Source organism: Geotrypetes seraphini, chromosome 1, assembly GCF_902459505.1.
Source record: "Geotrypetes seraphini chromosome 1, aGeoSer1.1, whole genome shotgun sequence".
Classification (NCBI taxonomy): Eukaryota; Metazoa; Chordata; class Amphibia; order Gymnophiona; family Dermophiidae; genus Geotrypetes; species Geotrypetes seraphini.
This window is the reverse complement of record NC_047084.1, coordinates 323,435,371-323,447,556: the sequence shown is the minus strand read 5'-3', so window position 1 is coordinate 323,447,556 and position 12,186 is coordinate 323,435,371. Positions and strand designations below refer to the sequence as shown.

The window sequence follows — 12,186 nt, the reverse complement described above, 5'->3', positions numbered from 1 at the left end:
TGAACTAAATGCTATTCCTAAGGGCAGCTCGGCATTTAGCTTGCACTACTTGGCAGCACAGCTCTGTAAAATAAGGGTCTTTTTTTTCTGTTTTCTTGGCCTTTAACCTGGAAGAGCCCTTCAAGCCCACCACCTTAGCCCTATACATTCAGTTTTTATACAGTGCTACTACTATAGCTGGTACAACATGGTCAAAGAATGATCTAGTAGCACACAGGTTACAGACGTATCAGATGCCTGAGGGAATAAAGAAACCTCATCATTCTCTCTGAGAAATTAAGAACTAGATGTACTAAAATGAGCAATCGTCTAACGATTGTTGCCAAACCAGTTTTGACCGAGTTCTTATGCCCCCAGACAAATATTCTCAACTGCCTATGTATAATTCTTTCCAACTTCCACTGGGTTGGAAAGAATATAAATAACAAGAGTTTATTGGGTCATTCTGGAGGATGCACAGAACTAACCGATCGTCTAGCGATCGATCAGATCAGATTTCTCCAACCTGATACACAAAACTGCTGTCCGAGTGTTTTTTTCCTCGATCGCCCATTTTCCGATCCGACTCATACAAATTAGTAAAACCCCATGCAAAACAGCCAAGCGATTGATGCACTAACATTGCTTGGCTATTTAGCATTGGGTTTTACTTAACTGTATTATCGACTGCTCTGCCTGGGGTTTTTAAAAAAAATTTTTTATTTTCAATGGCACACATGCAAAATATCTGTTCCATAAAAAAACAAAAATTCTGCACGCGCTAAAAACGCTATCGCAGCTTAGTTAAAGGAGCCCTAAATGGTTACATCAGTTAAAACATACATAAGATAAAAACAAACCTTCTCATGAAATCTACATAATTAAACAATTTCTTCTCTGCCAATGTCAACTGATAAATCGCAAGAATGCAGTAATAAACAACTGAGGGCTCCTTTTACGAAGGCGCATTAGCGGTTTAATGTACTTAATAGCGCGTGCTAAACTGCCAGTTGTGCTAGCCGCTACCGCCACCTCTTGAGGAGGCGGTAGTTTTTCGCCTAGCGCATGGGTTAGCGCATGATTAAAAGTCACGCACGCTAAAGCCGCTAACGCGGCTTCGTATAAGCTCCAAGTTTTTAACTATTTCTTAAAATTGAAACCAATTTTCACACACTAGTATCTGCATAATCTCCCTGTGCTATTGGAATTAATAGCTTTGATTTTCAGATCGTAAAGATCTATTAAGCTTATAAAGTGCCACAACTTGTGGAAAGTATGCCAGAAAGGGGAGTAAAATAGAGGGCAGGGGAGACGTGGAGAAAGATTTTTAATCAGAGAAAGAAGGGGAAGGAAGGGAAAAGAGAGATGGAGATGGGGACGGAAAGTTGATCATCTAGAAAAATGGAAAGAAGAGAAGGAAGGAGGAAGAAAAGGAATGAGGGGAATGGGGGAGGGGGAATAAAGAAGGGCCAGAAGACGGGAAGAGATGTGAAAAGGCAAGAGGAAATGGAGGATGAGAAAGGGAGGAAAGGGGAAAGAGTTAAGAGTGCAGGAAGACAGCTGAAAGACAGGTGAGGAGGAGAGATGAGAGGGAAAGGGGCAGATGTAGAGAGAAGAAAGCTAGGAAAAGGTGGTATGGGAAGAAAGAAGCAAGGAAGCAGGGGTGGAGAAAGAGAAGAGGGAAATAAATGAAGGATGAGGGAATTGTGAAGAGATGAGAAATGAATGACAGGAAGGAAGAATGTATGTGGGTAGACTAGAAGTAAAGGAAGAGAGTATGTACAAGCAGGCAGGAAGGGAAAAGAGAACTGATGAATCCTCTATAATAAAACCCTAAGCGCACATCCACACTTAGGGTTTTGTGATTCCTGCAGGGTGCTGTGTCCTTCCCTGGCCATATTCCATTGCTGAAACAAGGCTGCCCTGTGAACTTCTAAAAGCTAAGTTACTCAGCATTTCATATTCTGCTCTTTTCACTGGTTTTCAGCATTATATCTGCTTAATTTCTCTTCTCCTCCCTGTTTCTTACTAAAAAAAATATAAAAAAGCACAAAAAAATAAATCCTTCTCTTTCCTCTGTTAAATCTTATTTCCTCTTCCTGCATTTTTGTTTAAAATACTGTGTTTTAGGTGGTATAGAGCCTATATTTCTGGTGCCTGTGGCTCAGGGTGACTAAAGTAGGGAAAATCCTATTATAAATCCTGTGTTTTAGGGTAGCACTGATAGAACCTGCATTTTTGTTTAAAATACTGTGTTTTAGGTGGTATAGAGCCTATATTTCTGGTCACTTCACAACCAATCAAGTAACTTCACAACCAATCAAGATGACCTTTATTCTATGCAATCACTGTGGTGCTTTAATTCCAAGACATACTATTTGGAGGCTTAAGGCTTGCCCCATCTGTCTTCAACTTGCCAGTATTAAGGAGGAGCTCTGCAAACTTAAACAGGAATTGAATACAATTAAAGCAGCTTCCATCACTCCACAAAATCATACCAACTTACCACCTCTACCTCAAAGAATAAAACAGCCCAGGAATAAATGGGTCACAGTAGGCTCAGGAAGACTGCGACATGTAACACAGAAACATCCACCTTCACTAATATTACCTCTACAGAATTCCTTCGCTCCACTAGTGCACTGCGATACTCAGGAAAACAGAAGGGAGGTGGGACTGGAACCAATGAAAGTAACTCAAGAGAACAAGCGCACCCTAAGTACAAATAAAAAAGCCCAAAACAGAAAACTATTACTGTTGGGGGATTCCATCATCAGAGGCATTAATCTTGGAACACAGGGCGAGGAGACCAAAATAGTGAAATGTCTTCCAGGATCCTCAGCTACTAGAAGTTCCAGGCAAATACTGACTATAATTAAGGAAGAAACTAAGGCTTTTAACACTGATGTTGTTATCCATCTGGGAACAAATGACCTGGCCAACAACTCCACACTTGCAGCACAGAAAGCTTTTCGGGAGCTTGGTGAGGGCGTGAAACCTTTTGTAAAGACTTTAGCTTTTTCTGAAATACTGCCTGCATATGGAAAAGGAGAGCAAAGAGTGAAAAACACAGAGGACTTTAATAGATGGCTCAGAGCCTGGTGTCATCAAGAAGGCTTCAGGTACATAGGAGGATGGGGAAATACATGGAAGGACAAGAAGCTATATTGCACTGATGGGCTACATATTACTACAGCAGGAAAAAGAAACCTTGCAGAGAAATTTAGACAATATTTTTCTAGGCATTTAAACTAGAAGGTGGGGGTGGTGTATGTACGAAGGACAATTATAGAGAACACCCCCAGCAAAAGAAAAGATGTGATAGTAGTAAAGGCTGCAACATAAGCAATATCAGCAACTCATTTCTTAGTATTGCAACGGAAAGTGAAACGACACAAAAATCCATACGAAAAAGGAGATTATCTCTGAAAAATAGCTGGAAAGCGATGACCACAAATGCTCGCAGTCTAAGCAACAAAGTTCATGATCTGCAAGCCCTGATATTAGAGGCAGATCTAGATATTGTTGCTATCACAGAGACATGGTTCAGTGAATCACATGGATGGGATGCAAACATACTGGGATATAATCTTTTTAGGAAGGACAGAGATGGTCATAAAGGTGGAGGAGTAGCTCTCTATGTAAAGATCAATATCCAAGTGACCGAAATGCAAGGGACCTGGGGAGAGGAAGAAGCGATATGGGTTGCTCTGAAAAGAGAAGATGGAACTTCTATCTACGTGGGTGTAGTCTCAATCGCAGCAAATTGATAAGGATCTGATTGTGGATATCCAAAAGTTTGGAAGGAAAGAGGAGGTTCTGCTGTTGGGAGATTTCAACCTGCCGGATGCGGACTGGAATGTTCCGTCTGCGGAATCGGAAAGAAATAGGGAGATTGTGGATGCCTTTCAAGAGGCTCTGCTCAGACAAATGGTGACGGAACCCACAAGGGAAAAAGCGATATTGGATCTGGTCCTCACAAATGGAGAGAGTATCTCTAATGTTCGAGTGGGTGCTCACCTGAGTAGTAGCGATCATCAAACGGTTTGGTTTGATATAACGGCTAAAGTGGAGAGCGGCCGCACGATACTTAAAGTCCTAGATTTCAAACGTACGGACTTTAATGCAATGGGAAAGTACCTGAAGAAAGAGCTGTTAGGATGGGAGGACATAAGAGAAGTGGAAAGACAGTGGTCTAAGCTGAAAGGGGCGATAAAAATGGCTACGGACCTTTATGTGAAGAAAATCAATAAAAACAAGAGAAAAAGGAAGCCGATATGGTTCTCCAACCTAGTGGCTGAGAAAATAAAGGCGAAAGAGTTGGCGTTCATGAAATATAGAAAAACCCAAGAAGAGGAGAGCAGAAAGGACTACAGGGTGAAACTGAAAGAAGCCAAGAGAGAGATACGTTTGGCGAAGGCACAGGCGGAAGAACAAATGGCTAAAAATGTAAAAAAGGGAGATAAAAATTTTTTCAGATATATTAGTGAAAGGAGGAAGATAAAAAAATGGAATTGCTAGGCTAAAAGATGCTGGGAACAAGTATGTGGAGAGTGATGAGGAGAAAGCAAATGTGCTAAACAAATACTTCTGTTCTGTGTTCACAGAAGAAAATCCTGGAGAAGGACCGAGATTGTCTGGCAAAGTTACACGAGAAAATGGAGTAGATTCTGCGCCGTTCACGGAGGAGGGTGTTTATGAGCAACTTGAAAAACTGAAGGTGGACAAAGCGATGGGACCAGACGGGATCCATCCCAGGATACTAAGGGAGCTCAGAGAGGTTCTGGCGAGTCCTATTAAAGACTTGTTCAACAAATCTCTGGAGACGGGAGTGATTCCTGGGGATTGGAGGAGAGCGGATGTGGTCCCTATTCATAAAAGTGGTCACAGGGATGAAGCAGGAAACTACAGGCCGGTGAGCCTCACTTCAGTTGTTGGAAAAATAATGGAAGTGTTGCTGAAAGAAAGGATAGTGTATTTCCTTGAATCTAATGGGTTACAGGATCCGAGGCAACATGGCTTTACAAAAGGTAAATCGTGCCAAACGAACCTGATTGAATTTTTTGATTGGGTGACCAGAGAGCTGGATCGAGGACATATGCTAGATGTAATTTACTTGGATTTCAGCAAAGCCTTTGATACAGTTCCTCATAGGAGGCTGTTGAACAAACTTGAAGGGCTGAAGTTAGGACCCAAAGTGGTGAACTGGGTCAGAAACTGGCTGTCGGACAGACGCCAGAGGGTGGTGGTTAACGGAAGTCGCTCGAAGGAAGGAAAGGTGACTAGTGGAGTCCCTCAGGGTTCGGTGCTGGGGCCAATCCTGTTCAATATGTATGTAAGTGACGTTGCTGAAGGGTTAGAAGGAAAAGTGTGCCTTTTTGCAGATGATACCAAGATTTGTACCAGAGTAGACACCGAAGAGGGAGTGGAAAATATGAAAAAGGATCTGCAAAAGTTAGAGGAATGGTCTAATGCCTGGCAACTAAAATTCAATGCAAAGAAATGCAGAGTAATGCATTTGGGGATTAATAATAGGAAGGAACCGTATATGCTGGGAGGAGAGAAGCTGATATGCACGGACGGGGAGAGGGACCTTGGGGTGATAGTGTCCGAAGATCTAAAGGCGAAAAAACAGTGTAGCAAGGCAGTGGCTGCTGCCAGAAGGATTCTGGGCTGTATAAAGAGAGGCGTAGAAGGAAGAAGGTGTTGATGCCCCTGTACAGGTCATTGGTGAGGCCCCACTTGGAGTATTGTGTTCAGTTTTGGAGACCGTATCTGGCGAAAGACGTAAGAAGACTTGAGGTGGTCCAGAGGAGGGCGACGAAAATGATAGGAGGCTTGCGCCAGAAGACGTATGAGGAGAGACTGGAAGCCCTGAATATGTATACCCTAGAGGAAAGGAGAGACAGGGGAGATATGATTCAGACGTTCAAATACTTAAAGGGTATTAACGTAGAACAAAATCTTTTCCAGAGAAAGAAAAATGGTAAAACCAGAGGACATAATTTGAGGTTGAGGGGTGGTAGATTCAGGGGCAATGTTAGGAAATTCTACTTTACGGAGAGGGTGGTGGATGCCTGGAATGCGCTCCCGAGAGAGGTGGTGGAGAGTAAAACTGTGACTGAGTTCAAAGAAGCGTGGGATGAACACAGAAGATTTAGAATCAGAAAATAATATTAAAGATTGAACTAGGCCAGTTACTGGGCAGACTTGTACGGTCTGTGTCTGTGTATGGCCGTTTGGAGGAGGATGGGCAGGGGAGGGCTTCAATGGCTGGGAGGGTGTAGATGGGCTGGAGTAAGTCTTAACAGAGATTTCGGCAGTTGGAACCCAAGCACAGTACTGGGTAAAGCTTTGGATTCTCGCCCAGAAATAGCTAAGAAGAAAAAAAAAAAAAAAATTTAAGTTGAATCAGGTTGGGCAGACTGGATGGACCATTCGGGTCTTTATCTGCCGTCATCTACTATGCTACTATGTTACTATGGAACATGGAGGCGGGGAACACTCTGGTGACACCCCCTCCCACCCTCACTCACCAACCACTGCCGCCCTGCTGCCCTGCTGCTCCTCTTCAAAGCGGCCTGCTGAGGTTAGCCGACCGGCTGTAGCGAACCTCGCAGGCCGCTCTCCACCTGGTAGCACATTCCCTCTGACGCTATCTGCTGCTTTGTTGAAGAGGAGCAGCAGCGGCAGCAGCGGTTCATGCCAGTGGGCCAAAGACACCAGGAACCATGGATGGAGGGAGGGTAAGAACAGGAGGGGGGGAACAGAAGGGGGCCATGGAGCAGGCAGGCATGACACAACAGGGGGCAGGGGAGAGGGAAAGGGGAATGTTTTGGGGGGAGGGGAGTGCTGGGGGCAGACAGCAATCATGGGGGAGGAACAGAAGGGCGCCATGGAGTAAGCAGGCATGGCACAACAGGGGGCCAGGGGGAGAGGGAAAGGGGGCTGCTTAGGGGGAGGGGTGTGCTGGGGGCAGACAGCAATCATGGGGGGGGAACATAAGGGGCAACGGAGCAGGCAGGCATGGCACAACAGGGGGCAGGGGAGAGGAAAAGGGGGCTGCTTTGGGGGAGGGGTGTGCTGGGGGCAGTCAGCAATCATGCTTTGCTGTGGGGGGGGGGGGGGAAACAGAAGGGGGCCACGGAGAGACAGGCAGGCAGGGGGCCAGGGAGAGACATAGACAGAAAGAATGACAGATAGCGTCCAAGGAGAGAGAGACAAATAAAAAAAAAAGCTTTTACCTTGGGATAAAGAAAAAGGGAAAGAGATAGAAAGGGGCAAAAAAAAATCCAAACCAAAAGAATGGATCATAGGAATAATGTAAGCAAAAGAAAGAAAGGATGAAATAATCTATAAGAAATGCTGAGAGAAAAAAATGAATAGAAGATACCTTAGATCAATGTTCTTCAACCACCGGTCCATGGACCGGTGTCGGTCCACAGAAATTTTCTGCCGGTCCACAGGGCCAGCACGTGCATCAGGCCCAAAACAGTGTTCTTCAACCGCCAGTCCACGGTGCGATCGATGTGGCGTTATCTTCGAGCCAGCTCCCTCTCCCTCACTGATTCAGTGCACAAAGCCATGGGCAGTGGCTCCTACGTGCATCCTGCGCCTGAACTGGAAGCCTTTTCTCTGACGTTGCAATGTCAGAGGGAAGGCTTCCAGATGAGGCATGGGATGCGCAAGGAGCTGCTGCCCGCAGCTTTGTGCACTGCATCAGTGAGGAAGAGGAAGCCGGCCTGAAGATAATACCGGGGGCAACATAAAATGGCCAGGTGGGAGCAGGCCAGAAGGTAAGGCATAGCATGGAGGGAGGGAGACAACAAAGGTAGGGGGGAAGGATTTTATTTTTGAATTTAGTGACTGAATTATGTCAATTTTGAGAATTTACATCTGCTGTCAGTGTGTTTTATATAGTTTAATTTTGTGGTTAACTATTATGTGTTGTTAATAAGATTATATTGTGTATCTGTGAAAAATTAATGGAAAAAATAGTGTTACAATTAGTACTATTATGGGGGCGGGGTCTGGCCCACGACTTAGCCCAGTGTTCTTCAACCGCCGGTCCACAGACCAATGCTGGTCCACAGAATAATTCTTTTATTTCTGCTGGCTATGGGTGTAAAAAGTTTGAAAAACACTGCCTTAGATAACAGATATGAGAGGAAATGCAAAGAAAAAATGAATAATAAGGAAAGGCCTGAGAAATGAAAACAAATCAAAATTAAAGAATTAAAAAAATAGTCACATATAAGATGATAAGAATACATTGATTTGAAAATATGTTATTTATCCATTATAGATCCCACTCTCCCCAGTTCATGTAAAGTTTATAAGAAATGTTAGCTACTTACTTTTCCTGTGGTCTCCATTTGTCTCTTTTGCTTGGGTCTGACACGTCTCTGCACTAAATCTTAGGCAATTTGCAAATTGTAGGTGCTGTCAGCACATATTTAGAGATGGGACACACCCACATTTTTTTTTCATTCCATCAGAAATAGAATTTCCATAATCCATAATGAAGCTCCACCCAGGGAACTTGGTTACAACAGTAAACTACTTATTGGGTAAACTGATTCAGGCTTAAAGGTCATTAGCTGCTGCCTTCTACTAAACTGCTATGTTACTATGTAAAAGGCATCTGGCACAGAGAAAACCTTAGGCAATGATTAGCCAAGTGCACTATGTACCCCACCTGCAGTCTGCTGACGGACACACACACACACACACACACACACACACACTCTCCTAAGCAGCTTATGGGATAGGTTCAGAGACCAAAGTGATAAAATTTTGCTGTCAATAACCAATAAGAACATAAGATTTGCCGCTGCTGGGTAAGACCAGTGGTCCATCGTGCCCAGCAGTCCGCTCACGCGGCAGCCCTTAGGTCCAAGACCAGTGCCCTATTTGAGTCTAGCCTTACCTGCGTACATTCTGATTCAGCAGGAATTTATCAAACCTTTTCTTGAATCCCTGGAGGGTGCTTTCCCCTATAATAGCCTCTGGAAGAGCGTTCCAGATTTCTACCACTCTCTGGGTGAAGAAGAACTTCCTTACGTTTGTACAGAATCTATCCCCTTTTAACTTTAGAGAGTTCTGAATGATGCTGCTATTGCTGTATGTCAGAATTGTGCAAGTGTAAATTTATTAGCTAATTCCACATCACACAGTAGCAAAGAAATTCCCTAGAAGTCATCATTTAAATAATAATAATAATTTTATTCTTATATACCGCCAAAGCCATAGTAGTTCAAGGTGGTTTACAATAAGAAGAGCTGGACAATCAGCGAAATAGTCACAATGAAAAGTCGTCTAATACATGTAAGCAGGATAAAGAGCAAATCAGAGAAGAAAGAGATAGTCAGAGGAAGGTCACAATGTAGAGTCGTTGAGTACATGTAAGCAGAATAACAGAGAAGGGTTTAAGAGTTCTAGGTTACAAATCAGTTAAACTAGTTTTCTAAAACTCAGATAGGATGAGGAGTGCTTAATGATATTACCCAGCCAATCGTTCTGTTGACCTGCTTGGAAAGCAAGAGTTCTGTCCAGGTATCTTTTGTATCGGCAGGCCTTTATTGTTGGGAGGCTAAACATAAGAACTGCCATCTCCGGATCAGACCTTCGATCCATCAAGTCCGGTGATCCGCACACGCGGAAGCCCAGCCAGTCCCTCTATGCCTCTCGTAAGGAGATGTGCATCTAATTTGCTTTTAAATCCTAGAACAGTGGATTCCGCAATAACCTCCTCTGGGAGAGCATTCCAGTTGTCCACCATTCGTTGCGTGAAGCAGAACTTCCTGATATTTGTCCTGGACTTGTCCCCCCTTAGCTTCAGTCCATGTCCTCTTGTCCGTGTCATTGTAACTAATTTTTTTTCCTGCTCTATTTTGTCGATTCCTTTCAGTATTTTGAAAGTCTCAATCATATCCCCTCGCAGTCTCCTTTTCTCAAGGGAGAACAATCCCAGTCTCTTAAGTCGTTCCTCTTATTCCAAGTTCTCCATACCTTTTATTAGCTTCGTTGCTCATCTCTGCACCCTCTCCAGCAATTTTATATCCTTCTTTAGGTTGGGAGACCAAAGTTGGACACAGTATTCCAAGTGTGGTCTGACCATTGCTCTATAAAGCGGCATTATAACTTTCTCTGATCTACTCGTGATTCCTTTCTTTATCATGCCTAACATTCTATTTGCTTTCTTTGCTGCTGCCGCACATTGTGCTGACGGTTTCAGGGTCCTATCTATCAGTACACCAAGGTCCTTTTCTTGTTTGCTCTTACTCAGAGTTGCACCTGACATTCTATACTTGTGTTCCTTGTTCTTTCTGCCTAAATGCATTACTTTGCACTTTTCCACATTAAACTTCATCTGCCATTTCTCCGCCCATTTCTCTAACTGACACAAGTCACTCTGGAGTTCCTCGCTATCCTTCTGCGATCTGATTGCTCGGCATAGCTTTGTGTCATCTGCAAACTTGATGATTTCACTGGATGTTTCTTCTTCTAGGTCATTGATGAAAATATTAAATAAGATGGACCCAAGTACCGAGCCCTGGGGCACACCGCTAGTCACTTTCTCCCAGTCTGAGAACTTCCCATTTATGCCCTTTCTCTGCTTTCTGTTCTCCAGCCATTTGCCTATCCATCTTAGTATATCTCCCTCTATTCCATGGCTTTGTAGTTTCCTGAGAAGTCTTTCATGTGGAACCTTGTCAAACGCTTTCTGGAAGTCCAAGTATATTATGCCAACCGGTTCTCCATTATCAATTTGTTTGTTCACGGTCTCAAAAAATTGAAGTAAATTCGTCAAACATGATTTCCCTTTCCTGAAGCCATGTTGACTGGCTCTCATCAGGTCATGTGTATCCAAGTGCCGGACTATGCTATCTTTAATCAGTGCTTCAACCATCTTTCCAGGGACAGATGTAAGACTCGCAGGTCTGTAGTTGCCCGGTTCTCCTCTTGATCCCTTTTTGAAAATTGGCGTGACATTCGCTATCTTCCATTCGTCCGGTATCTGTCCAGTTCTAATTGACAGGTTGGCAAGTTTTTGCAAAAGCTCTCCGATTTAAACCTTCAGTTCTTTTAAGACTCTCGGGTGAATTCCATCAGGTCCAGGGGATTTGTTGGTTTTAAGATTGTCGATCTGGTAGTTGATCTAATACAAGTCCACTTCTGTGGTGAGACTGGCCTCTACTACTCCTTTGAACACTTTCACTGCTTCTGGTATTGTTGCAGTGTCCTCCTTCGTAAAAACAGATGCAGAGAAGGAATTTAATCTGTTTGCAATTTGTTTGTCTTCCTTGATGTACCCTTTTCTTCCCTGGTCATCCAGCAGTCCCACTGCCTCTTTTGCAGGTTTTTTTCCTTTTACGTATCTAAAGAAGGGCTTGAAATTTTTGGCCTCTTGCACTGTTTTCTCCTCATAGTCCTTTTTGGCATCCCTCACCATCTTGTGATATTTCTTCTGATCATCTTTGTGTTTGTTCCAAGCTTCGGTTGTTTTCGTGCATTTCCATTTTTTAAAGGAGTCCTTCTTTTCTTTTATGGCTTCCTTCACCTCTCTAGTAAGCCATGCCGGTTCTCTTTTGCCTTTAGTTTTCCTTTCTTTGGAAATCCACGGAATGTAGAGATTTTGTGCTTCCATGCTACTTTGCATGTAGGCCTAATGGAACAATCCAAATTAAAATGAGAAACCAGGTACATAGGGGCTGAACCAAGAATAGATTTGAGCATAATTTGTTCCAGAAGCATGCTCATAAGCCAAAGCACTCGTATAACAAAGCAAAGTTCCCCATAGGCCATAATGCAAACTCAGAAGATTCGTTCCACAACCAAAATTTGCTATGGTGGCCCAGGGGTGGGTACCTGCCTGTGGGTCACCATATCTGAGAGCTTGGTTTGCGAGTCAACGCTCGTTTTGTGAGGCACGATTTGCGGGAGTGTTTTGCTTGTCTTGCAAAACGCTCGCAAACCGCGTTACTCGCAAACTGAGGTTTGACTGTATAGTGTTTACTTAAATGGCAACAAATTACAAACCCAAATAAATGAAGTTCGAGCTGTGAGTTTCACAATATTCTCTTCTACTCAAAATTTTAATGGATTTTAGAGCTTTAGCTTTTATAGGATTTAAGTCAAAACTCATGGTATTAAAATTTGAAATAAACAATTTTAAACCCTTCCAAATAGAAAATAAAAAAAAAA

At 43.3% G+C, this 12,186-nt stretch overlaps 1 protein-coding gene across 2 annotated transcripts in view; it reads right to left on the bottom strand.

Moving 5' to 3' along the window:
• LOC117366111 (alcohol dehydrogenase 1A-like) overlaps positions 1-12,186 on the bottom strand; it is an 81,868-nt gene that overhangs the window by 51,896 nt on the left and 17,786 nt on the right. Inside the window, exon 1 of one of the 2 annotated variants that reach the window (XM_033957239.1) lies at positions 8,337-8,557. The exons of the other annotated variant lie outside the window; for it this stretch is intronic. Coding sequence (XP_033813130.1) covers positions 8,337-8,354 — 18 coding nt within the window. The 5' untranslated portion in view covers positions 8,355-8,557. Of the gene's footprint in view, positions 1-8,336; positions 8,558-12,186 lie in introns of those variants that run through there. 2 annotated transcript variants of the gene reach the window in all.